The sequence below is a fragment of the Mobula birostris genome, chromosome 2 (genome assembly GCF_030028105.1).
Source record: "Mobula birostris isolate sMobBir1 chromosome 2, sMobBir1.hap1, whole genome shotgun sequence".
Taxonomy (NCBI): domain Eukaryota; kingdom Metazoa; phylum Chordata; class Chondrichthyes; order Myliobatiformes; family Myliobatidae; genus Mobula; species Mobula birostris.
In genome coordinates this window covers 7,059,251-7,087,006 of record NC_092371.1, presented here as the reverse complement: position 1 = coordinate 7,087,006, position 27,756 = coordinate 7,059,251, and the positions used below count along the sequence as shown (strand labels likewise).

Genomic DNA, 27,756 nt, shown 5'->3' with positions numbered 1-27,756 from the left:
CACTGCACAGGACCTCTTCCACCCCACCCCCCGCCTCTCCACTTTCTACATACAACATGCTGCCAATGTGCACCATGACTATTGGCTGCTCCCCTTTCCTCATGAGAATCTTCTCCAGCCGCTCTGAGATACTAGATCTCTTATTAGAGCATGTGATAGGGCAGGTGAGAGAAGTTTGTGTAGGGGAATATTTTGCATCTAGTGATCATAATGCCATTAGTTTCAAGGTAATTATGGAAAAAGATAGGGTTGGTCCTTGGCTTGAGGTTCTAAAATGGGGAAAGGCCAATTTTGATGGTATCAGAAAGGATTTGACAAGTGTGGATTGGGAAATGTTATTTTCTGGCAAAGGTGTTGTGTTTGTCCATCGTTGACGTCGTTGAGGACCTCGACACCATTATGATGGTGTCGAGACTAGCGCGTGATTTGGATTTAAGTGAGGGAGAGTTGCGCAGCGTCAGCCTCACTCTCTCTTCCCAATTCCCATCTGGATCCAGTGGCAAGATGGCTGGAGATGGGACTAGGCACAGTGGATGACCAGGACGTCTTCTGTGCCTTGTCCTGCTCTACGTGTTCCACAATGCTTGCAGAGACCGCCTTCATGACCATTGGACCTTCCATTGGTCTCGTCCACTCAATCTGCCGGAGTCTGTCTTCACATGCTGGGATAGACAACTCCCTATCTCACTGTGGGTTTGAGACCCGTCGGCTACCCACACCTGGTTTAGCCGGCTTGTCGAAGCCGTTGCCCGGGGTGTGGCCGCTGTTGCATGCAAACAGCTATGGGGAGCCACAGGTGAGAGCTGAGTGCCAGGTGGGGACCAAAGGTGGACTAATCGCCTTGAAAATGATGCAACATGTTCCCCCACTAGAGGTGCTACCCCTCCCTGACACCCCATACACCTCTAAGGTGTGTGGCAAAGGTGTACTTGGTAAGTGGAAGGCCTTCAAAAGTGAAATTTTGAGAACAGAGTTTATGTGCTCCTGTCAGAATAAAAGACAAGGATCAAAGATTTAGGGAACCTTGGATTTCGAGAAATATTGAGGCCCTGGTTAAGAAATAGAAGTAGGTGCATAGCAGGTATAGGCAGTTAGAAACGAAATGAGATACTTGAAGAGTATAAAAAATGGAAGAGAGCACTTAAGAAGGAAATCAGAAGGGCAGGTTCTTCAGAAATCAGAGACAGGTTGCTCTAGTAGACAAGGTGAAGGAGAATCCTAAGGGCGTCTACAGATATAACAAAAGGATAGCAAGGGACAAAACTGGTCCTCTAGAAGATCAGAGTGGTAATCTATGTGTGCAATGAGGGAAATCTTAAATGGATCTTTTGCATCTGTATTTACTCAGGAGATGGACTCAGAGTCTACAGATGTGAGGCAAAGCAGCAGCGAGGTCATGGACCCTATACAGATTACAGAGGAGAAGGTGTTTGCTGTCTTGAAGCAAATTAGGGTGGATAAATTCCCAGGGCCCTATGGACGGCTAGTGCAGAAATTGCAGGGTCCCTAACGAAGATAGTTAAGACATCCTTAGCCATGGGTGAGCTGCTGGAGGATTGGAGATTAGCTAATGTTGTTATTGCTTAAGAAAAGCTCTAAGAATAGGCCAGTGCCTAACTCGGCATGACAAAGTTATTGGGACTAAGGGATCAGATATATATGTGTTTGGATTGACAGGGACTGATTAGGGATAGTCAACATGGCTCTTTGCTTGGTAAATCGTGTCTAACCAATCTTATAGAGTTTTTCTAAGGAAGTTACTGGGAATGTTGATGAAGGCAAGGTCGGTGGACGTGGTCTACATGGACTTTGACAAGGTTCCACATGGAAGGTAGGTCAAGAAGGTTCAATCACTCGGCTTTGATGCATTAGACATTGACTCCGTGAAAGAAGCCTGAGAGTGGTCGTAGATAGTTGCCTCTCTCACTAGAAGCCCGTGACTAGTGGTGTACCACAGGGATCAGAGCTGGGTCCATTGTTGTTTGTCATCTATATCAATGATCTGAATGATAATGTGGTAAACTGGATCAGCAAATTTGCAGATGGCACCAAGATTTGGGAGGGAGGTGTAGATGATAGCAAGGAAGACTATCAAAGCTTGCAGTTGGATCTAGACCAGCTGGAAATATGGCAAATGGAATTTAACGCAAACAAGTATGAGGTGTTGCACTTTGTAAGACCCAGGGTAGGTCTTACATGATGAGTGGTAGGCCACTGATTAACTGTAGAACAGAGGGATCTGGGAATACAAATCCATAATTCCTTGAAAGTGGTGTCACAGGTACAGTAGATAGGGTTGTAAAGAAAACTTTTGGCTTATTGGCCTTTATAAATCAATGAATTGAGTACAGGAGATGGGATGTTACGTTGAAGTTGTACAAGACATTGGTGAGAACTAATTTGGAGTATTGTGTGCAGTTCCGGTCACCTACCTACAGGAAAGATTGAAAGAGTGCAGAGAAAATTTACAGGGATATTGCAGGGACTTGAGTTAAAGGAAAAGGTTTTAATAGGTTAGGACTTTATTTCCTAGATCGTAGAAGACTGGGGGAGATTTGGTAGAGGTATACATCACTATGAATAATATATGAGGGTGATTGATAAGTTCGTGGCCTAAGGTAGGAGTCAATTTTAGAAAACCTAGCACATTTATTTTTCCTACATTTACACTTAGTCCAGTGGTCATGGAGCATACGGATCCCTTTTTTGTAGAAGTTGGCGTCTTGCACCTCCAGAAGTGGTCCACAGCAGGGGTGATAAGTTCATGGCCTAAAGTAAAAGGAGATGAGTTAACAACTTCAAACTTTGCATTTTCACTCAGAGTTGAACTGCACATGCATGTAACAAGAGCTGTATAACTCATATCCTTCTACCTAAGGCGACAAACTTATCAATCACCCCTGCTGTGGACCACCTGGAAGTCCAAGACGCTCTTGTTACATGTACGTGCAGTTCAACTCTTTGAGTGATAATGCAGAAAGTTTGAAGTTAATATCTCATTTCCTTCTACCTTGGGCCACGAACTTATCAATCACCCCTGCTGTGGACCAGTTCTACAAAGAGGGGATCCATATGCTCCACGACTGCTGGACTAAGTTGAAACATGAATGTGCTAGGTTTTCTAAAATTGACTCCTTCTTCTTTAGGCCACAAACTTATCAATCACCCCATGTAGATAGGGGAAACATGAACAGGCTTTTTCCACTAAGGTTAGACGAGACTACAACTAGAGGTCATAGTTAAAGGGTAAAAGGTGAAATATCTAAAGGAAACATGAGGAGGAACTTATTCACTCAGTGGGTGGTGAGAGTGTGGGACGAGCTGCAGTGCAAGTAGTGGATGTGAGGTCCAATTCAATATTTAAGAGTAATGTGAATAGGTACATGGATGAGATGGGTATGGAGGGCTATGGTATGAGTGCAGGTCAATAGGACTAGGCAGATTAATGGTTCGGCATAGACTAGACGGGCTCAAGACTTGTTTCATTACAGCCCACTGAAAGTCCTAACGGGCTCTGGTGCGTGAAGTCCATAAGGAACTGTCTCCGACTTACTCCGCAATCTCCTGCTGCGCAGACCAAACCAACAACAAAATGTCCTGTGTCAGAATACCCAAAGAGCCAGAAATAACATCCGCAAAACCATAAGCCTGCTGGAGGCCGAAAACGGCCTGTACTGGGGTCAGAGGACAGTGTATGTGCCTGGGTGGGAGGGAGGGATGGGACCTGTTTTGCTGTCATTGGTTTGTCACTTGGCATGTCCTGTGTTGTTCTCCCCAGCATGGTAGACATATTAGGTTGCCACCAGAACATACGGTAACACTCATAGGCTGCCCTCAGCATATTCTCGGGAGTGTTGGTTGTTAACGCAAACACATCTCACTGTACCTTTCAATGTATAAATGATAAATAAATCTGAATCTGAACAAACCAACAAGTTTCTCGTCCTTCACTGCGGAGACTAGGCACATGTTTAATTAGCCGCCATGTAATTTACTCATCTCTGATCTTGTCAAGAGGGCTCTGAAGTGTTCTGACCTCTCCACAGGTTGGAATGCATCCGGTGCTGGTGATTTGACACTACTTTTTGCTTGTTTGTGTTAATTTATGAGGGATTCTGATGCCACAGGTGACGTGGGAGAGAACAAAACTAAGGCGGGCATCCTGGAATCCTTGCTGGGTTGGGTGCTGGCTGTCCCATCGGTGCTGCTCTCCAGCCATCACTCCCTGGAAGAAAAGCTGGACTGCCTTTGTCTGCGGCTAACCCAGCATAGAATGAGGGACTGCTGCCTTCTTGCTCTCACAGAAATTTGGTTCCAGAACCGTACGAACTCGGAGCAGAATTAGGCCAATTGGTCCATTGAGTCTGCCTTACTAATTCATCATGGCTGAAACATTTCCCTCTCATCCCTAATCTCCCATCTTCTCCTCGTATCCCTTCATTTCCTGACTAATAACAAATCTATCAACCTCTGCCTTAAAATATACTCAATGAATATACTCTACAGCTGCCTGTGGCAAGTTCCACAGATTCACCACTCTCTGGCTAAAGGAATTCTTCATCTCCATTCTAAATGGACATCCCTCTACTCTGAGGCTGTGTCCTCTGGTCCTCACCACCTCCTCTCTACAGAGACCTTTCAATATTCAATAGGTTTCAATGAGATCCTCACCACCTCCTCTCTACAGAGACCTTTCAATATTCAATAGGTTTCAATGAGATCCCCCCTCATTCTTCTAAATTCCAGTGAGCACAGGCTCAGAGCCATCAAACGCTCCTCATATGATAAGCCTTTCAATCTTGGAATCTCCTCTGAACCCTCTCGAACATTAACACATTCTTTTTTAGATCAGGAACCCAAAAATACTCTGTGAGGCTTCACAATGCCTTATAAAGCCTCAGCATTACATCCTTGCTTTTATGTTCTAGTCCTCTCAAAATGAATGCTAACATTGCATTTGCTTTCCTCACCACTGACTCAACCTAAAGGTTAACCTTTAGGGAAATCTGCACGAGGAATTCCAGGTCCTTTTGCACCTCAGATTCCGAACTTTCTCTCCATTTACAAAATAGTCTGTGCTTTTATTTCTTCTACCAAAGTGCATGACCATACACTTCGCTACACTGTATTCCATCTGCCCATCCAAGTCCTTCTGTCTTCCTCAAAAGTATCTGCTCCTCCACCTATGGTTGTAATGTCCAGAAACTTGGACACAAAGCCATCAATTCAATCATTCAAATCATTGACATATAATGTAAAAAAATGGTCTCAACACAGACCTCTGTGGAACCCCATTAGTCACCAGTAGCCAACTAGAAAAGACTTACTTTATTCCCACTCTATGCCTCCTGCCAATCCTCTTTCCATGGTAGTATCTTTCCTGTAATATGCAGCCTCATGCGTGGCACCTTGTCAAACACCCTCTGAAAATTCAGGTACACAACATTCACCAATTCTCCTTTGTCTATCCTGCTTATTATTTCTTCAAAGAATTTCAACAGATCTGTCAGACAAATTTTTCCCTTAAGGAACCATGCTAACTTCTAGCTATTTTTATCATGTGCCTCCAAGGACAACATTTGATGCACCATCAATCATCAGGCCATGCCAATCAAAGACTTGTGCTAATATTACTTTCTGACTGTATGTGCTATCGTAACTATATGCACTGTGTGACAGTATGCACTGTCTTTTCCACCATGGCCCTGGAGGAACGCTGTTTCGTTTAGCTATATACATGTGTATGGCTCAATGACAATTGATCTTGAACTTGAATGTTAGCTTCTTTGGTACCGTTTTCTCTTCCTCCATTATCAAAGCAAAGCTACTGAGGTTTCCAGTCAGGAAACAGGCTCTTCTGCTCATCAAGCACCATTTGCACTCATCCCCAATTTATTCCCCCCACCCCTCCCTCCAGATTCTGTTCCTTATCCACTGGGGAGAGGGGGAGAGACGATTCAAGCTGCCATAGTTGTGATGTGGGAAGAAACCCTTGTGGTCACAGAAAGAATGCTCAAACTCCAGACACACTGAACCCCGGTCTTTGGAGTTGACTACTCAAGTACCATGACACACTCAGAACTTTTAGCACTTTTGTCTCCTTCTCCTCTTTGGCCCAACCAGTGTCCCCACTAAAATGGTCACAATTTCCTGGGTTTGGCCCTTATCCCTCCAAGCCCTGCCCCTCCATGTACCTATCCAAGTGCTTTATAAATTATACAATTGTATCTGCCTCAACTACTTCCACTGGCAGCTTGTTCCATATACTCACCACCCACTAACCTCGAGGTCCCTTTTAAATCTTTCTCCTCTCACATTAAACCTATGCTCTTTGTTTTGGACTCCCCTGCCCTGGGAAAAAGACTGTTACCGTCCATCTTATGTCTACCGCTCATAATCTTAAACACTTCAATAAGATCACCCATCATTCTGCTGTGTTCCAATGAATAAAGATATCAACTAGCCAACTCCCCCTATAACTCAGGCCATCTAGTCCTGACAACATCTTTGTAGATCTTTTCTGCACTCTTTCCAGTTTAACTATGTCTTTCCTGTAACAGGGAGAACCAAAATTGTACACAGCACCCCAAGTGCAGCCTCACCAATGACTTATACAACTGCACCATCACTCCCAAACCCTACAATCAGTGGCCTGACTGAAGGCCAGTGTGCTAAGTGTCATTTTCACGACCATTGGTAGTATTGACCCCATCAATAGTACCTACAGGAGATGTTGCCTCTAGAAGGAAACTCCCATTGGGCAGGAGGTGCAGAAGCCTGAAGTTCCACACCACCAGGTTCAGGAACAGTTACTTCCCTTCAACCATTCAGTTCTTGAACCAACTGGCACAACCCTAATCACTGGTTTAACAGCACTATGATCATCATGGCTGAGTATCCCTCTCAACCCCATTCACCTGCTTCTCATCATCTTATACACTTCTACCAGGTCACCTCTCATCCTCCGTCGTTCTAAGGAAAAACGCCATTCACTCAACCTATTCTCATAAGACATGCTCTCCAATCCAGGCAACATCCTTGTAAATCTCCTCTGCACTCTCTCTATGGTATCCACATCCTTCCTGTAATGAGGTGACCAGAACTGAACACCAAGTGGGGTCTAACTAAGGTCTTATCTACCTCTCGGCTCTTGAACTCAATTCCATGGCTGATGAAGGCCAACACACCATATGCCTTCTTAACAAATTCCTATGGACAAGAAAAAAAAAACAGCGGGAAGGCCCAATAAAATATTTGTTTAAAAACTCTTCCACAAATTTGGTGTACAATGCATATTTGGATCTCAATCCAATGAAGTCCATAAAATGAGGTGTAATCAGGAATATGTGGTAATCACACTTTGGCTTCAGAATACCAGATAATGTACATGCAGATATAGGAATAGGAGATGGAGAGGAAAATACATTATTTACAAGGTTCTTTAGACAAATGATTGGAGAAAGTACTTTGCATAAACATTCAGGCCACAAGTGGCAAAAGGCACGGTTCTTCTGCAGGTGATTGAGTAAACTCTGTATCTTGAGTGTGGGGCCTCTTCGGTGGCCTGTGCTTCTAATCAGTGCCAGAATAAACATGGGCAGAGGAAGGGTTTCCAAGTTCTGTCCCCGACCCTGATGGGAGGTCTGGAGTCACTTCAACCTTAACCGTCCCCCCCCCCCCCACACCCCTCCATTCCTGTCCCACGATCACCCTCACTGGGTGGTCAAGTGGCAGCAATTTCCAAAGGTTAACCACCAGGTAATGCACACAATCTACAAGCTAATCACACCAGCAAAATGGCAGTGGACTCAGAAGCAACAGTTCTTCCTGATTAGCATCAGCTTTCACTGATCTCCCCCCCACCCCCACCCATCACACTTACTCCCCGAACCAACCCGCTTCTTTCAGAGTAACACACAAAATGCTGGATAAACTCAGCGGGTTAGGCAGCATCTGTGGAGGGAAAGGGACAGTCGACATTTCAGGTTGAGACCCTTCATCGAGACTGTTGAAACTCTCCCTCTCTCTGCAGAAACTTCAGGGAAAGTTAGAGCTTCAGACTAAGGAGGACTGGCCCCTGTTGTTTTTGTCCTGAGTGACTGTCCCATCACTCCTGGGGTCAGACACAGAGTGAAGTTCCCTCTACACTGTCCCATCACATACAGGGACAGCACAGGTTAGATACTTGAGTAGGAACCCTTTACAGTGGCCCTACTTCAAAATATTGCACTAAATGATTTTTTAAAAACATCACATCAGTGACACAGAGTGGTACCTTAATCCAGTGTCACCTTGGGCAGATTTCCTTTCACTTCATGCCCCACACCCGTTTAAGACTGAACCTTTTCCCAGGGCTCCGACCATTCCTACTCTCCAATAACCTTTGGGGATTGGGTAAATGAAGTTACCGGCGGATTTCTGCAGTCACGTTGTGGTGAGCTTGCTGCCTCCTGATGCCAGGAACTCGCACAACATGTGCTTGGTTCCTGCCTTTTGGTTTCCTGAGTACCAATCTCCTGGGAGAAATATTCACGCTGCTTTGAAAAGGAAACTGCTCTGAAATACAAGCCTGCTGCCCTTGACCTTGGATAGGGAAGCAGGAACTGCCTACTAACTCTCTCTTGAATTATAAAACTGTCATTTTCTTTTGAAGAGGGTGGACACCAAGAGGAGGAAGAACCCTGTTAGAAACTGAGAGGCACAGCTGTTCACAGGGACAGGGATATTTGGGAATTCTCTTCTCCCCTGATGCTCCATAACCCTGCCATAGACTGTCCCAAGCCCAGCTGCAAAAGGAGAAGCAGGGTCGGGCTTGGGGCTAGCAACCCCATCCAGTAAAAACCTAGAGTTATAAACACCAACAGAAGCTCCAAAAACCTCTTTCTGGCAAGAAGAGGGGTTACATCTGGGTACCACTTGAAAGGACTGGTCCAGAACAGAGAGCCGTGGAAAGCTGCTTTCAGCAGCCTATGCCCCATTGAGGAGATGGACTTAACTAGCTAACTAACTCGCTGCTCCATTGTTCAGGGTCCTTTCAGCCCGTGATTGAGAGATGTGTGGACATCAAGAGATCGGGTGGGGACTGAGGTAGAACAGCCGTGACATTACAGAGCAGAGGCAAGGAGCCTCGAGGATGAGCAGCTGTAGGGTGGCAGGCACATGGCAGAGGGATGGCAGGACAGCGTGGCAAGGCAAAGCTGCTCCATTTGGATTGTCCTCAGGCAATCTTCTTGACCCTGACTCAAAGCTTTGGAATTGGGAGCTAGCTAAGGAGAGCTTAAAACACAGTTGGGAGAGACAGGGGTGGTGGGGTTTAGTCCATGTAACTGGGGATAGAGGAGAACGGTGGCGGTTTTGACTGTGTAACTGGGGACAGGGGCCGGCAGTAGGGGTTTTGACTGTGTAACTGGGGACAGGGGCGGGTGGTAGGGGTTTTGACCATGTAACCGGGGGCAGGGGCGGGCGGTAGGGGTTTTGACCGTGTAACTGGGACAGGGGCCGGCAGTAGGGGTTTTGACTGTGTAACTGGGGACAGGGGCCGGCAGTAGGGGTTTTGACTGTGTAACTGGGGACAGGGGCGGGCGGTAGGGGTTTTGACTGTGTAACTGGGGACAGGGGCGGGCGGTAGGGGTTTTGACTGTGTAACTGGGGACAAGGGTGGGCGGTAGGCGTTTTGACTGTGTAACTGGGGACAGGGGCGGGCGGTAGGGGTTTTGACTGTGTAACTGGGGACAGGGGCGGGCGGTAGGGGTTTTGACTGTGTAACTGGGGACAGGGGCCGGCAGTAGGGGTTTTGACTGTGTAACTGGGGACGGGGCGGGCGGTAGGGGTTTTGACTGTGTAACTGGGGACAGGGGCCGGCAGTAGGGGTTTTGACTGTGTAACTGGGGACGGGGCGGGCGGTAGGGGTTTTGACTGTGTAACTGGGGACAGGGGCCGGCAGTAGGGGTTTTGACTGTGTAACTGGGGACAGGGGCGGGCGGTAGGGGTTTTGACTGTGTAACTGGGGACAGCGGTGGGCAGTAGGGGTTTTGACTGTGTAACTGGGGACAGGGGCGGGCGGTAGGCGTTTTGACTGTGTAACTGGGGACAAGGGCGGGCGGTAGGGGTTTTGACTGTGTAACTGGGGACAGGGGCCGGCAGTAGGGGTTTTGACTGTGTAACTGGGGACAGGGGCGGGCGGTAGGGGTTTTGACTGTATAACTGGGGACAGCGGTGGGCGGTAGGGGTTTTGACTGTGTAACTGGGGACAGGGGCGGGCGGTAGGGGTTTTGACTGTGTAACTGGGGACAGGGGCGGGCGGTAGGGGTTTTGACTGTGTAACTGGGGACAAGGGCGGGCGGTAGGGGTTTTGACTGTGTAACTGGGGACAGGGGCCGGCAGTAGGGGTTTTGACTGTGTAACTGGGGACAGGGGCGGGCGGTAGGGGTTTTGACTGTGTAACTGGGGACAGGGGCGGGTGGTAGGGGTTTTGACTGTGTAACTGGGGACGGGGGCGGGCGGTAGGGGTTTTGACTGTGTAACTGGGGACGGGGGCGGGCAGTAGGGGTTTTGACTGTGTAACTGGGGACAGGGGCCGGCAGTAGAGGTTTTGACTGTGTAACTGGGGACAGGGGCGGGCGGTAGGGGTTTTGACTGTGTAACTGGGGACAGGGGCGGGTGGTAGGGGTTTTGACTGTGTAACTGGGGACGGGGGCGGGCGGTAGGGGTTTTGACTGTGTAACTGGGGACGGGGGTGGGTGGTAGGGGTTTTGACTGTGTAACTGGGGACAGGGGCGGGCGGTAGGGGTTTTGACTGTGTAACTGGGGACAGGGGCGGGCGGTAGGGGTTTTGACTGTGTAACTGGGGTCCTCCTGTTACATCTCACTTCTCCTTGAGCCCACACTGTGTGAGCGTTCTGTTTGGCTGCTCACCATCCTGTCCCTGTACATAGGAAGATCCGTACTCAGTCTGCCCATGCATAGGAAGACCCCACATCTCCTTGAGCATAGGAGGATCTCACCAACCCCTTGTGCATGGGAAGATCCTCCTGATTCCCTGTGCATGGGACGATCTCAACCCTGAACCCCAACCTCTCCAGGCTAAGGAAGATCTTACCAATCCCCCTGCGCAAGAGTAGATCCCAAACATGCATCCCCAACCCTGAGTGCGTGACAAGATTCCAACCCCTGTTGTGTTTGGCTTCTCACCAAAGGCGAGGGAGAGATTCTGGGTGGGGAGGGGATGGCACGGATGCAAGAGGCAGCCAGCTTCAGCCCAGGCTGGATGGCTTACTGCTCTCCCTACCCACTGCTTCACTAGGAAGGTGCCGGGGGTGGGTGCGTGCGTGTGTTGGGGGAAAGCTCAGGTTACTGAATGGATTGTGGACAGAAACCCACCACCACCCGAAACTCACTCACGTACCCGGTCCGGTAGCTGAACCCCAGCATCCCCTACTCCCCTTTTTACCTGCACCCATCCCCAGGTAATGCAGCCATTTAAGGCTCACAGGGCTATTCAACTGCTAGAGGCTTTGCTAAACGGGGCTGCCACCCCTCAGCTTTACAACAGGACAGTGATTGGGACCGTTTGCTTCCCCCACCTCCCCCAGTCCTGGCTGTTCGACACATTTTTGTACCTTTATCTGGCAGGGTGCAGCACCTCTGGCCAGGTGAAGTATTGTAGCCTCCCACACCCTTATCCTGGGCACATTGCAGCAGGAGGGGAGGTGTGGAGTTTGTCCCTCTCCCCTCCCTCACTGTCATCCAGAGAGAAGTCTGATTGTGCAGTGCTAGGGATGTGCGTGAGAGAGCGGGGATGAGTAGTGGGTAGAAATGGAGAGAGAGGTGGTACAGAGGAAGGGTGAGAGAGAAAGTTAGGGAGGGAGGGAAGGGGAGTTAGAAAAAGTGTGGAGAGAGTGAGAGAAAGGGGAGAAAAAAGAATAGGAGGGGGAAAAGTAAAGTGAGAGGGAGAGGGAAACAAAGGGAAAAGTGAAAGAAGAGTTGGGAGAGAGCGAGGTGGGAGGCAGGGAGAGGGAGGGAGGGGGAGAGATGGAGGGAGGGGGAGAGATGGAGGGAGGGAGAGAGATGGAGGGAGGGAGGAAGAGGGAGATAAAAGGAGGGAGAGGGAGATAAAGGGAGGGAGAGAGAAAGAGGTAAGGAGGAAAAAAGAAAGATGGAGAAGGTGAAGAAGAGAGGGAGAGTAGAAGAGGAAGGAGGAGAGGGAAGAGGAGGAGGCAGAGGGTGGGAAAGAGGTAGGATGGAGGAGGGGAAGAGGAGTATTGGAGCAGATGTATAACCCCCCACGCGAAGGTGCAAAGTTTCTGGAAAGGAACCACAGTTTTCCAGGGATAGGAATACGGAGCCTCCCGTGAGCCAGAGGGTTACTATGTGACCATGGATGTCAGGCATTTCCCGGCCGCCCCCAGTTGGTATGACGACCTTCACAAAATCCAGCATCTATCCGTCCATCGGAAGGAAAGCTTTTCAACAAATAGCAGCACTTCCATCCAGAGGGGAGCAGGGGACCTGCTGTGCGGCGCCTGGCGGGCCATGCCCATGGGACTAGAGTCTGCGCTCCACGGGCTGCTGCAGGCACACCTCACTGCCAGCGGACAGGATAGGTAGCTGGTTGTCCATGTGGTAGCTGATCAGGTGGCTCACACTCTCAAACCTGTGGTCCTTGGTCCGCACCTGGGACAAGGAGGGGAGGGGTGAGAGGGGAGGAGTGGGAGGGAGAGGGGGAAGGGGGTGGGGAAAGAGACAAGAGGTGGAGGGGAAGGTGAGTTAGAGCAGGGATGGGAAGGGGGAGGGGGAGGAGGGAGTGAGGGTATAAATGAAAAAACACGAGGCCCGTTAATTAATTAGGAGGAGACATGACCAAGTACACAGAAAATACGGCTGCCAACTGCACAAAGCAAGATCCCACAAAGGGACGGTGCATGAGAACGCTGCTACTCCTCCTGAGAAAAGGCTGCGAAAACTTACCCTCCAAGAGCGAGGCTGTGGGATCTTTCCCTCCTATCAGAAAGGGCAGGTAGTAACAGGGACAACCTCCCTGGGATCCAGTTTAAATATTGATTTGATTAGGGTTTCAAGTAATGGGAGAGACAAAAAGAGGAACCGCATGTGCACAAGTCCAAGAAATTCCACCCTGTTACCCCGGAGTTAAGGTGAGGACGTGCTCCCCAAAGAGGGGGGCAGGGTTGTGACAATTTGTGACTCACTTTCTCAGGCATATATGGGCCAGGGGTTAAACTCGAGTCGGTCATTGTACGACAACGCCCCAGGATGTTGGCAACAGGTCACCAGTCCTGATCTCATGGAGAGGTTCCTTCCTCCTGTGCCAATATCCTGCTCCCTAACCCTGAAGTTGAAAGTGGAAGGAAGAATCGTACGGCACAGAAACAGGCCCTTCAGCCCAACTCGTCCATGCTGACCAGGCTGCCCGATGAAGTCTTGATCTCCCAACTTAGCACGTTGTGGCTCTTGCACCCTATTGTCTATTTGCAGTGCGTTTCTCTGTAACGCTGTATTTCTCATTCTGTTTCCTCTTACTGCCTCGATCTACAATACTGTGAAAAGACTTAGGCAAACCTATAAGATGTATATGAGGTGTATATGATGATGAGAGGCATTGATCGTGTGGATAGACAGAGGCTTTTTCCCAGGGCTGAAATGGCATGAAAAGGCACAGTTTTAAGGTGCTTGGAAGTAGGTACAGGGGTAAGATTTTTGCACAGAGAGTGGTGAGTGTGTGGAATGGGCTGCCGGCAACGGTTCTGGAGGCGGATATGATAGGGTCTTTTAAGAGACTCCCGGACAGGTACACGGAGCTCAGAAAAATAGAGGGTTATGGGTAACCCTAGGTGATTTCTCAGGTAAGGACACATTCTTACCTGAGAAAGGACAGCTTTGTGGGCTGAAGGGCCTGTATTGTGCTGTAGGTTTTCCATGTAGCTAGGGCGCCCAAGACCTTTGCACAGTACTCTATTTGACACTATAGTGTGGAGAATGAGGTTGTAAATCTGGCAGGAGCCAAGGTTGGAGTGCTGTGCTGTGGGAGGGTGTGAGACAGGTCGAAGAGAAGGAGTGCCAGGGCCAGGGGGTGGCATGGGTGCAGACACACCCAACCCTGAGACACCAACCAATTGGTTTATTGATCATTACAGCATGTCCTCTGGTGCTTCCTGCTCCCTTCCCTTCCCAACGATGATTCCCCTTCTCCCTGCCAACTTCCCTCTCTCAGTTCCTAGTAGAGACCCACATCAGAGTAAGGTGATATATATGCCTTGGACTTTTGCACAACACTGTACTTGTACACAAAGTGCTCGATATGGATGGCATGCAAGCAAAACCTTTTCACTGTATCTCGGTACATGTGACAACAATAAACCAATTAAGCACTGACTCAGTTTAGCAACAGTGTAGCCACTTTGATCACTAAAGTGGATATATTTTGTTCTAATGATGTTCTTGTAAAGATTATGTATAAGTCTTAACTTTTTCTAGTGAATGATGCTTATGTGATGCTATGTGCCTATGATACTGCTGCAAGTAAGCTCTTCATTGTACCTGTGCGTATCCCAAGACCATAGGAGCATTAGGCCATTTGGCCCATCAAGTCTGCTGTGCCATTTCATTATGTCAGATTTATCTTCCCTCTCAACTCATACATACAACATACATGTACGTATGCACATGGCAGTAAACGACAACTCATACGTACAACATACATGTACGTATGCATATGGCAGTAAATGACTTTGACTTTGAAGGAGAGTGTGCCAAATGCCTTCACCACCCTGCCTGCCTATACTGCCGTTGAAGTTACCATTACCCTAGCAGAAAATGGGCACCTGTGTTTCGCAGGAGAGTTTGGAGAGGGGCGGGGCGCAGGCCAACACAGGCGGCGTGACTTGGAGCTTACCACGCCCTCTGGGTCGACGAGCAGCAGGTGCTTGGGCTGTCCATTCTGCAGCCCGGTCAGCACATACTGGCCGGGGGTGGTGGTGCTCTCGCGCACCAGGAAGTCACCGTTGGACCGTAGCAGCTTCTCGGCCTCCTTGCGGTTCATCTTGCCTTGGTACCAGACCTCCTTAAGCAGCTGCTCCTCCATGGAGGCTGTGATATGCGTGGGAGGGCTGCTGGCAAGAGGCAGCTGGTGGGGGGATCTCAGTGCGTCCTCGAACGGCTCTGGATTGAGAGTGCAAGAGACCAGAATCAGGTTTATTACCACTGACATATGTCGTGAAGTTTGTTGTTTTGCGGCAGCAGTACAGTGCTAGACATAAAAATGCTATTAGTTACAATAAGAATATTTGTCCCATATGCCTCTGAACCTTTCCTATCCACATATCTGTCCAAGTGCATCTTCAATGCTGTTAATGTACCTGCCTTGATCCCTGCTGCTGGAAGCCCGTTCCAAATACTGACCACCTTCTGGGTGAGAAAACTCCCCCCCCAGGCTCCTTTTAAATCTTCTCCTTCTCAACTTTATACCCGCATCCTCTGTTCCACTTTCCTCAGAAAAAGACTGTGCAATAATCCTATCAAATCTCCTATGACTTTAAACATCTCTTTGAGGTCACTCATCAGTCTCCTACACTCCAAGAGATAAAGTGCCAGCTTGCCCAACTTCTCACGGTAACTCAGTCCCTCAAGTCCTGGAGACATCCTGGTAAATCTATCAGTGATATCCTGGTGTAATATAGACTAACTATGTGTGAATCAAATGATCTGTGTCTGATTGTGGGTTGTTTTAGCACCAGTATTTCGTTTTGCACAGCCTTTATTTACCGTTCAAAGCCGTGTATAATTTGTGTATAATTTACATGCTGCCTATATCTATGAGCAGCAAGACTTTCATTGCGTCTGTACCTCACCGTCCTTGTATACATGATAACAAACTCACCTTGACCTGATTTCTTTGGATTAATTTGTCATTTTCACCCCGGGAAAAAGATGCTGGCTGCCTATTCTCTCAATCCTTTGTGTCTACACAATGCTCAAACCCTTCCATTCTCTGCACATTCCTGTGCTATCCAAGAGCCTCTTAAACACCTCTATTGTGTCCGCCTCCTAAACCAACCCGGCAGCACATTCCAGACACCCACCACTCTCTGTGCAAAAAATTTTCTCCGCACATCTGCTCTGAACTTAACCCTCTCACCTTAAATAGGTGCCCTCTAGTATTAGACATGTTGACCCTGGGACAGAGAGACTGGCGGTCTGCTCTATCTATGCCCCTCATAATCTTATAAACTTCTATCAGGTCTCCCCTCAGCCTCCGCTGCTCCAGAGAAAACAACCCAAATTGTCCAATCTCTCCTTCTAGCCTCTAATCCAGGCAGCATAAAAGTGAATTCTTCTGCACCCTCTCCAAAGTCTCTACATCCTTCCTGCAAAGGGGCAACCAGAAATGAATGGAATTTTTCTTTTCAGAGTGCTTTTCTACACTGCCTTCTATAATTAATATAATTAAATGTTGTCTGTGTATCTGTGATGCTAAAACAAGCAAGTTTTTCATTGTACCTGTAACTTGACTTAACAAACTCATGAACAGACTGAAATGAGGAACATCTGGCAATTAGGCCATTTGGTCCTTCTGTACTCTGCTATTTTTCTGCCCCTCATCATCCTCCCCTGATTATTTATCCCTCTATATCCAGGTTTCTCTAAATTCATCCTTGCTGTTCCACGTTTCCTAAAGAGGAAAAAATTCCTGAGATTACACTGAGGGTGTCATAAACAATGAAGACAGTTATCAGGATTTACGGAGGGACCTTGATCTGCTGGGTAAGTGGGTTGAGGTATGGCAAATGGAATTTAACTCTGCTAAGTGTGACACATTGGACGGGCCCTGGGACTGTTGTAAAACAGAGACACGTAGGGGTACAAGTATATGGTTCTCTGAAGGTGGAGTGACAGGTAGACGGGGCAGTGAAGAATGCTGGCCTTCATCAGTCAGGGCACTGAGTACGGGAGTTGTGATGTGATGTTAGTGGGACCACATTTGGAATGTTGTGCTAGCTTTTGGTCACTCTACTGTAGGAAAGATGCCATTAAGCTGGAAGGACTGCAAATGTGATTTATAAGGAGCAAACAGGAAAAAAACTGCAGATACTGGAAATCCAAAGTGACACACACAAAATGTTGGGAGGAACTCAGCAGGTCAGGCAGCATCAATGGAAAAGAGTGAACAGTCACATTTTGGGCTGAGACCATTCTTGCTAGGAATCGAAGGATAGGGAGAGGTCGAGCAGGTTGAGACTTATCTCATTGTGCGCAGCAGACTGAGAAGTGTCTTGATAGAGATGTACAAAATCATGAGGGGTGCACACAGACTTTTTTCCTAGGGTTGGGGACTCAAGAGCTAGAGGGTAGAGGGAAGAGGGGAGAGATTTATTTGGAACTTTCACCCAGAGGGTGGTTCACCTATGGAACGAGTTTCAAGAGGAAGTGGTTGAAGCAGGTACATTAACAGAACTAAAAGGTACATGGAAAGGAAAGGTTTACAGAGACATGGGCTAAATGGGACTAGCTTAGATGGGCCAAGAGGTCTGTTTCCATAATGTGTGACTCTGGTTTCCCTGACGAGAGGCGATACAATTGTCTGTACTTCACGGAATCTCTGAAGGGACATTCCTCCCAGTGGGACACTCACTCATGTCGAAGATGTCTTTCTGGGTGCTGCCGTTGGCGTGAGCGGCCCCGGGCTGGGGCTTCCCTTTCTCCAGGCTCTGCACATTGACGTACGATGGGTCGTCGAACAGGTCGGAACGGCTGCTGCTCTTCCCAGGCTGCGTAAACCTGTTTGGGACGGCACCTGCGGAAGTCACAGGGCACCGGGTCAAAACAGGCTGCAACCCACTGTGGTGCCCCGGTGTCCACAGGTACGCGGAGAGAGAGGGTAGGCTTCCTGGAAATTGCCCGACAAGCTGTGGGGATGAGGAATATCGGGCCTGGCCTGAGGAATGCTGGGAATACTCAGCAGGCATGTGGCACTATGGGGGCGGGGGAAGAGGAGTAGAGGGTGGTGAAGCGATGGAGGGAGGGGGAGGAAGAAAGAGGAAGAGAGGGATTGAGAGAGAAGGGGAGGTTGAGAGGAAAGGAAAGAGAAAGGAACAGAGAGGGAGGGAAGAGGGACAATGGGGAGAAGGAGGGAGTGGGGTTCATAGGTCAGAGCAGCAGGGGAAGTAAAGGGAGTGAGTGGAAGAAAGGGAGAGGGGTAGGGGTGGAGGAAGAGGAATGCAGTGGGGGAGAGGGCATTGAGAGAAAGGGGAGGCAAGGAGGGAGGGAGAGAGGAACAGAGAGGGGAGAGGGGCAATGAGGAGAAGAGGTCAGAGGAGGAGGGAGGAAGGAGAGGAGGAGGGAGGAAGGAAAGGAGGAGGGAGGAAGGAAAGGAGGAGGGAGGGAGGAAAGGAGGAGGGAGGGAGGAAAGGGGAAGGGAGAGTGGTAAGGGACAAGGAAGGGTGTTGAGGGATGGAGGGGGTTGAGGGATGGAGAGGGCAGAGGGAGAAGTGGGAGAGACACACAGTTAACAGCTCAGGTTAACTAGCTTTCATCATACAGGTGGACACTGGGAAAATTAAGAAGAGTTAAATATCCCCACAATATTATTGAATAAGAACAGGGTAGAGGGACCGAGTGGCCTTCCAGTAGAGCCAATGCCTCATGGCTCCAGGGACTCTGGTTTGAGCCCAACCTCTGGTGCTCTGTGTGTGTGCGTGCACGTATGCTTGTGAACATGTGGAGACTGCTTGTTCTCCCTGTGACCGTGTGTGTTTCTCCTCCCACACCCTGATAACACGTGGGCTCTGGCAGACCTCGGTGAGTTACTCTGATTGATCCACTGGGAATCGGTCCGTAACCCAGAAGCAATGATCAGCGAACCCAGCCGCTGCTCACCTTGTACCGTGGATGGGTGCTTTTGAGCATCAGAGGAGCGAATGTCATAGAGATTCCCAGACGCCTGGCCGACAGGCTGCAAAAACAGAGGTGAACGGGGAGTAAAACAGCTGGACAGGAGTCTGAAAACATTTGAATTTCTACAGCACAGGGTTTACAAGACTATTAGATGAATTTTAATTTTGTAATTCCCTGGTGAGATTCAAATTCAGGCCTCTGCATGACTAGTTATAGATTCCTACAGCATGGAAAGAGGCCCTTTGACCTACGAAGTTCGTGCCAAACACAAACCACCATGCACACCTATCTCATTTTATTTTCTATCCAACCCCACCCACACACTAAGGGGAGGAGGTTTAACCCACTGACTCCACGTCTCATTGGGATGAGGGAGGAAACACATGCGGTCATGGGGAAAATGTGCAAACTTCGTGCATGCGTGTATACACACACACACCGCCAAGACAAAGCAGCCCGCTCCATCTTCTCCCCGAAATTGTCCCTCCCTCCACCACAGCAGCTGTAGCGTGCACCGTCTCTAATAACACACCACGGACTATTCCAACAATCCTTTCTGAACCCACCAGTTCTCCTGCCAAGGGAAACATCATCATCCATAGGCTCCCCCTCGGCCATCATTCACTCCTGCTACGTCAGAGCTGTACAGCAATACAGCACGGATATGTGCCCTTCAGCCGAACCACGGGATCCACCCAGCTCGTCCTGATTTCCTGCATTCGGCTCACATCCTTCCAAGCCCCACCCCTCAATGTACAATCCAAGTGTTTCTGAAATGATAGTACTGTACCTGCCTCAACCACTTTGTCTAATAGCTTGTTCCATACACTCACCACCCTCCGTGTGAAAAAGTTGCCTCTCAGGATCCTTTTAAATCTTTCCCCTCTCACTTTAAACCTATGCCCAAGTTTTGAATTTCCCTACGCTGGGGAAAATAATTGCTTCCATCCACCTTTTTAGAGAGTGGGAGAGTCTAGGACCAATAGGCACAGCCTCAGAATAGAAGGACGCCCCTTTAGAATGAGATGAGGAGGTGAATCTGTAGAATTCATTGCTCCAGATGGCCATGGTGGCCAAGTCATGACATTTAAAGTGGAGATTGATGCTGTTGACCAGTAAGGGTGTCAAAGATAACATGGAGAGGGCAGGAGAATGGAGATAAGCGGGTAATAAATCAGCCATGAGAGAATGTGGATTGACTTTGTTCCCATGTCATGGTCTTGTGACCTTATGGACTTCCTTTATTTAAAAAAAATGATTTGGAAATAGAGCACGGGAACAGACCCTTCTGGCTAATTGAGCCCCGGCTGCCCTATTACATCCATGTGACCAACTAACATCCTAGCCCATACGTCCTTGGAATGTGGGTGGAAACCAGAGCACCCAGACGAAACTCATTGAGTCACCGGGAGAATGCAGAAGAATTGAATCCAGGCCACTGGCTCTGTAATCTATGCCGCTTATAATTTTAAACAGTTCTACAAGGTTGCCCCCTCATGCTCCTACATTTCAAGATGCAAACAGCCCAGTCTCTCTCTATAACTCAGGCCCTCAAGTCCTGGCAGCATCCTTTAAGTCTTCACTGCACTCTTTCCAGTTTAGTAACATTTTTCTCATAACAGGGTGACCACAGCTGTACACAGTACTCTGTGCTATCATCACCATGTCTGAATCCCAGAACTCTGTCCCCATCAGAACCGGAGGAATCCCTTCCCCACACACACTATGGTGATTCAAGATGGCGGCTCACCACCTCACCCTACTCTCAAGGGGCAATGAGGGATGGGCGACGAATGCTAGTATTTCTGGGGACTACACTACTGCAGGGACTCAGTGAGAACTGATCGGTGTGCGGCGCACAATACAGGACACTGACCAACGTGGCTCCCATGTGATTGGGCAGTTGAGATGACGCAGCTGAACTCCTGGGTGCCGCCACCCCTTCCCGCTGCCTGACGTCTACCAGCCCACCAAGAGGGGGCTCCTTGCCCGGGAAGTCGTTGTAGTACTGGTGGTCCGCTTGCTCATCCTCCTCCTCGTCCCACGCTGAGGCATCAAATCCTGCCATCCTGGAGTGTGCAGGAACACAGAAACAAAAGACAGATTAGCATTCAAGATGGAGCAGTGGCACAACGGGTAGACCGTTGACACATGGTGCCAGAGACTGGGTGTCAATGTTGACATCTGGTGCGTGTGTGTGTGCATTTGTTTTCTTTGCGTGTGTGGAGTTTTTATATTCTCCCTGTGACCATGCTGGCTTCGCCCGGGCACAGCAGCACCCCCAACCTAACGATGAAAGTCACTCCCCATGGTGTGTGGATGAGGGGTAAGTTCTGCAAGGAGTTGATGGGAATGTGGGAAAATGAAATGTGGGTTCAGTGTAAATAGGTGGTTGACAGTCAGCACGGACTCAGTAGGTCGAAGGGCCTCTTTTTGTTCTATGTCTGTCTTTGAAACTCTGGTCTGTTCCTCTCCTTGAGTCTGTCTATTCTCCCTGTCTCTCTCTGAGACTCTCACTCTCCACACTGACCCATCACACACTCCCGGGGTCAGACACAGAGAGGAGCTGTGCTGACTGAGCTGGGAGAAATCGAGGCAAAACTACTGGATAAAGTTCGTGGAATACTTTGGAGGTGGCTCTAAAAGTCTCTTGAACAATCGAGTGAGTGACGGCGCTGGTGAAGAAACTCGGTGTGCAGTTTTACTGCCGGTTTGGGCTGGGTTTGTTGGCGGCTGCTAACTGCATAGCTCCCAGCTGCGGCCGCTGGCAACTCGCCAGGAAGCCGGTTCGCTCCAAAACCGGAGGCAAACGCCGTCGTTCCCCCCCATTGACAGCGGGGTAACGTTCCTCCTCCATTGTTTTTCCTGATTTTCGTCCGGTGTTGGTGCCGAAGCATCTGGAAGGACGTTTCGGCCTCTCCCGGCCTGGGTCTCTGCAAGTCCGACGGAGCCTTTCCTGGCGTCGAGCCAGCGAGGAACTGTCGACTGCAAACTTTCCCGGCCAGTTATTCGACTCGTTCCAGGACTTCTAACCGGCACCGCTGTAGGATTCTCGGACTGGAAAGAGCGCCAGCATGCCGGACCGGTCTCCAGGGAGTCGCGGGCCTTCGGGGAGTTACGCAAGGGCGGCTGCCTCCCCGGCCTCGGACAACGCCCTTTTTCGGTCGGTGAAGGTGGAACGTGGGGTGCAATGTATTTTGCGCCCTGGAATGACACTAGAAAAGTGTACGGAGGCAATGGAGGACCTTGTTGGGAAAGGTGGTATTCTGGCCACCGAGAAGGAGTTTGGAAAGGCGGTGTTTTATCTGGTGAATGAAGAGCTAGTGCACCGGGCCCTAAGCAGGGGAGTCACGGTAGACAACATCTTTTTACCTATGGAGCTGGTGACGGCCCCCACGCAACGTATCGTGCTTGGGCATGTTAAGCCTTTCATTCCAAATGAGGACTTGCTACTCCCACTGGCCCGTTTAGGGCAAGTAAGGTCGGAGATCACTGCCATCCGACACAAATTTAAGAGACGCACCCTCCGCACCGTAATCTCTTTCCGGCGTCAGGTATTCATGCAGCTGGAAAGGGAGGACGATGTTGAGGGCCGGTTTACTGTCCGGCATGAGGGAGTGGATTATCAGGTGTACTGGAGCTCCGAGCGCCCGCGGTGCCATGCGTGCAGGGGGGTGGGGCACTTTCGGAGGGACTGTCCTGCCGGCCGGAACCCGAGGGAGCCCATTTCGGGCACCAGTGCCCCAGCTACCTCTGCCCCTGATCCTACTCCTGCACGTGCATCTGCGCCTGCATCTGACCCTGCCCCCGCCCGTAATCCTGCCCCAGCCCCTCACTCTGCCCCTGCCCCTACCCCTACCTCTACTCCTACGGTTGGGTCGGTCCCTGCTCCTCTCCCTGTGGTTCGGGTGGGGGACGGGGTGGAGTCTGTGCGGAGTAAGAAGGCAAAGGGGAAATCCAAACACAGTAAGAAGCGGGCCTTTGAGGCTGCAGAGCTCACGCCCATTTCGCCTGAAGTGGAGCGTGGGGCTCGGGGAGGTGCGCTAGCAGACGGGGCGATGGAAACAGAGAGCGCCGCCCCATCGGTGAAGCCTGCACCTGTGTGCTCCTCCGGTGTGAAGAGGAGAAGGGAACGTTCCCGCAAGAGGGCAGGGGATGTAGATGCGGAGGAGTCCCAGGAAGGGGTGGGAATCCGGGTAGGGGTTGGTTCTAAACCTGAGTCCCCAGATGTAGCCACCAGTCCTGGGGAAGATGGTGTGGTTGTGCAAATAGCTTGTGATAGCCCTGTTTGCACCAGTGAGGCAGCCCTGGAGGCCTCCACCCAGGACCTACAAGTCAGCGCCTCTCTGGAGGCCAGTGTACCGAATAATGTAAGAGGAGACGAGACAAAGCGCTCTCATTCTCAGCACCAGGCTGCTTGTGAATCCCTTGGACCAAAGGTGCCGGGTTCCCCTCTATGCCTGCCCCCTGGGGAGGGCGTTTTTCTGTGCACGTCGACCCCAGCAATTAATGACTTGCAGGGAGTCCCTGGGGATTGTCCCTCCACTGTCGCAAATGTGGATGAGGCTGATGCGACGGTGGAGCGGGCAGGTAAGAGCGAGGTGCCCGCTGCGCGGTATGGGTCACAAGCGCAGCCATCTTTTGGAACTTGCGGGGAGGCCGATGGGGATTCTGTCTGCAGTGACGGGTTGGAGGGGGACTCTTTCGATAGTGAAATAATGGACATCCTCACCCCTCCTGAGAAGTCCCCATTGATACCTGTAGAGGAAATTAAGCATTTTATTCTTACCTCTGAGGGTGCCAAGCACCGGCCTCAACTAGCCTCGCTACGCTGGCCCAGCATGCCGAGGCTGGTGAGGTCCCTGCGAGTCATCCTCGGACGAAAGGGAAAGGGAAAGAGGAATGCGGTGGCGGGGAACGACAGACGGCAACTAAAATCCTTCCTAGATGACCTAGTAAGGGACATTAGAGGGAGAAGCAGCCTCGCTCCTACGGGGGATGGTGGGTCACAGGGTGTCGCTGGTACCGCTCGAGCCCGGAAGGCAAAAAGTAACCTTGCTTTCTTTCCGGACAGTGTGGTGGAGGGCGCCTCCGCTCTCACCGAAATGGGCACAGCTGCTGAGACCTAGTGTGCTCCCGCCATGAAGCTTACCATAGCTAGTCTCAACGTAAACGGCAGCAGGGGTCCTCTTCGCAGGCATAACAATCTCTCAGCCCTCAGGGATGGGCGGTATACGGTGAGTTTCCTGCAGGAAACCCATACCATCCCTGGGGACGAGTCTGCTTGGCTCCTGGAGTGGCGGGGCGGGGTCTACATGAGTCACCTCAGCTCCATTTCTAGCGGGGTGGCGATCCTGTTGGCCCCGACCTTCCAGCCAGTAATTGAAAGAGTCCAGGACGTTGTGCCCGGCCGTCTGCTCCACCTGGTTGTGCGCCTGGATGGCGTACCATTGCATTTTATCAATGTGTATGCTCCCAGGCGCGGTGTGATGCAGACGCGCCTATTCTGCCAGCTGTCCACCCTGCTGAGCTCCATCGATCCTGGGGATTGCGTCATCCTCGGGGGAGATTTCAATTGTACCCTCGAGGCGGAGGACCGTTCGGGCCTCCAACGCGACCCAGCATCGGCAAAAAAGTTAAAGGAGCTAGTCGGCTCCTTTGACTTGGTGGACAGCTGGCGGAATCTTCACCCCAACTCTAGCGCCTTCTCGAGAAGGTCTAGAGAAGGAGGTTCCAGGATAGACCGCATTTACACCTCTCGGGCCTACGTCTCCCGCGTGTCGGCGTCCTCCATGCGGCCGGTGTCGTGCTCGGATCATCACCTTGTGTGGATGGAATTTATTCCACTACACCCTCGGGTGGGATCCGGGTACTGGCATTTTAACAACCGGCTGCTGGAGGACAGCCGATTCCGGGATTCGTTCCGAGCTTTCTGGGTCTCCTGGAAGGAGAGGCGAAGAGATTTCTGCTCCCTACGGCTATGGTGGGATGTGGGCAAAGCCCACATCCGGTTTTTATGTCGGGAGTACACTAGGGGGTCGACAAAGAGGCGGAGCTCTGAGGTTGAGCGGCTTGAGAGAGCGTTGCTTGACCTGGAGTCCCGCCTCGGTCCGACCGCTGGGGACCAACAGCTGTGGCAGGAATACCAGGAGAAGAAGGACGCACTAAGGAACCTGCAGCTTCAGCAGTCCCGAGGTGCGTACGTGAGGTCACGGATCCAAATGCTGCAGGATTTGGACCGTGGCTCACCCTTCTTCTACTCGTTGGAAAGGTGGCGGGGAGTTCAAAAGCAGCTAGTGGAGCTGCTGGCTGCCGATGGCTCCTCCATCACGGACCCTGATGGAATTAACAACGAGGTCCGTTCATTCTATCGGTCCTTATTCTCGCCTGATCCGTCAAATGCGGAGGCGTGTAATGAGGTCTGGGAGGATTTGCCGAAGGTCAGCCCAGAGGACGCAGTGCGTCTGGATGCCCCCCTGACTCGGGAGGAGCTGTCCACTGCCCTTCGGCAACTCCGGAGGGACAAGTCCCCTGGTTTGGATGGACTGAGTGTTGAGTTTTATCAGGCTTTTTGGGATGTCCTGGGGGATGATTACAGCCTTGTCCTAGGGGAGAGCCTAGCCACTGGAGAAATGCCCCTCTCATGGCGGAGAGCTGTTGTGGTCCTACTGCCCAAGAAGGGAGACCTCCGCCTGCTAAAGAACTGGCGGCCGGTCTCCCTCTTGTGCGTGGACTACAAGATCTTCGCCCGGGCAATGGCCAACCGTCTGGGTTCGGTAATTGGACAGGTGGTCCATCCTGACCAATCTTATACAGTCCCGGGCCGCTCCATCCAGGACAATGTCCACCTAGTACGGGACCTGATCCACCTACTCCAGGAGACTGGGACCCCGGCAGCGTTTCTTTCTCTTGACCAGGAGAAGGCTTTTGACCGGGTGGACCACAGTTTCCTGGTGGGCACCCTGCAGGCTTTTGGGCTCGGACCACACTTTGTGGCCCGAGTTCGGCTCCTGTACTCTGCCGCAGAGTGCCTAGTTAAAATTAATGGATCATTGACAGGACCTATCCACTTCCGAAGAGGAGTGCGTCAAGGGTGCCCCATGTCCGGTCAACTGTATGCGATCTGTGTCGAGCCATTCCTCGGCCTTCTTCGGCGAAGGCTGACAGGTCTGGTTCTGCGGGAACCGGACATGGGGGTCGTCCTCTCGGCCTACGCCGATGACGTACTCCTCATGATGACAGACCCCTGTGACCTGCGGAGGATGCGCGAGTGCCAAGATGTTTTCTCGGCGGCATCCTCCGCCAGGATCAACTGGGCGAAATGTTCCGGACTCTTAGTAGGCCAGTGGCAGGTGGACTCCCTGCCGGAGGAGATGAGAGCTTTTGAGTGGAGCACCAGACGTCTTCTCTATCTGGGAGTCTACCTGAGTCCTTCTGGGGAGACCTGGCTGGCGAACTGGCAGGACCTGGAGACAAAGGTCATGGCCCGGCTAGGGCGCTGGTCAGGCCTTCTCAGGGTGCTTTCCTATCGAGGCAGGGTGGTGGTCATAAACCAGCTGGTGGCCTCCATGTTGTGGTACCGGATGGTCACCTTGGCCCCCCCTGCCCCTTTTGTCGCAAGAATGCAGAGGAAGCTAGTGGACTTCTTCTGGGGAAACAGGAAGCACTGGGTCTCTGCAGCGGTTCTGAGTCTCCCAGAAGGAGAGGGCGGACAGTCGCTGGTGTGTGTACGCACACGACTGGCGGCTCTCCGCCTCAGGACGCTGCAGAGATTCCTGTACGCCGAGCACCCTCCCAGGTGGCACGTGTTGGCGACTTTCTTCCTCCGGAGGGGCTGCTGTCTTGCCGAAGATATGCAGCTACCACCGGCGGGCGTCAGCCGTGCTGCTTTGCAGAGGCTGCCCGGCTTCTATCAGGACCTACTGAGAGTCTGGAACATGGTTGCCTCAGGCCGGGAATCCCCTCCTCTGGCAGAGGGCGGGGTCCTGGCCGACCCTTGCCCTGTCTCAACGGATGTCAGTGCGGCTCAGGTGTGTGGAACGACTCGGGCTGAGCTGCTCGTCGGGCCCAGGCCCCGCAGCCTTACCCGAGAGACGAATCCACACAACTTGAGCCGTCTTTCATCAACACCCACAATCCCATTTAGGGATGCAGGCAGGAGGTACCTTTATGGGCTGCTGCTCCACACCCTCCACTTCCTAGCATTTGTCCACCGTCCCGACACGCCATGGCGGTCGGTCTTTCCACCTGGAGGTGAGGGGGGTCCCCAGTGGAAGTCCCTCTACAAGGGAGTCCTTCCCATGCACCTTGGGGATCTCGGCTGGAGGGTGCTGCATAAAGCGGTGCCCTGCAATAAGTTCTTTAGTTTGTACACGGATCTCCCAGCCGCGTGTCACTTCTGCGGGCTGGAGGAGACCGTGTACCATATGTACGTGGAGTGTGTGAGGCTGCAGCCCCTTTTCGCGTATTTGCGTGGGCTGCTTCTCGCCTTCTGGTTGCATTTCAGTCCCACCCTATTCATATATGGTCATCCAGTAAGGAGGGGGGCACAGAGGGATGAGGATGTCCTTGTCAACTTGCTCCTGGGGCTGGCGAAAATTGCCATCCGTGGCTCCTGGAAAAGGGTGGCAGGAGGTTCTCCCCGGGCGGACTGCCTGGCTATGTTTAGGGGGTATGTTCGAGCCCGGGTGAGCATTGAAAAGGAATACGCGCAGTCCACGGCGACCATCGAGATGTTCCGGGACCGTTGGGCTCCGCGGGGTGTAAATGCCATCATTGACGAGGATGGCAATATATTGGTTTAACATGTATTGTCTGTTTGTAGTGTAGTAAATGTGTTATTCACTGGGT

At 50.9% G+C, this 27,756-nt stretch overlaps 1 protein-coding gene across 10 annotated transcripts in view; it reads right to left on the bottom strand.

The window, feature by feature from the left end:
- Positions 1 to 10,089: 10,089 nt before the first annotated feature.
- shc1 (SHC (Src homology 2 domain containing) transforming protein 1) overlaps positions 10,090 to 27,756 on the bottom strand; it is a 121,713-nt gene continuing 104,046 nt past the window's right edge. For all 10 annotated transcript variants that reach the window (XM_072281861.1, XM_072281869.1, XM_072281826.1 and 7 more), the window contains 5 exons: positions 20,783 to 20,975; positions 18,889 to 18,964; positions 17,645 to 17,806; positions 14,909 to 15,174; positions 10,090 to 12,672 (listed from right to left, as the gene is read on the bottom strand). In XM_072281861.1, the coding sequence (XP_072137962.1) occupies positions 12,544 to 12,672; positions 14,909 to 15,174; positions 17,645 to 17,806; positions 18,889 to 18,964; positions 20,783 to 20,975 (826 nt within the window). In that variant the 3' untranslated portion in view covers positions 10,090 to 12,543. The remainder of the gene's footprint in view (positions 12,673 to 14,908; positions 15,175 to 17,644; positions 17,807 to 18,888; positions 18,965 to 20,782; positions 20,976 to 27,756) is intronic.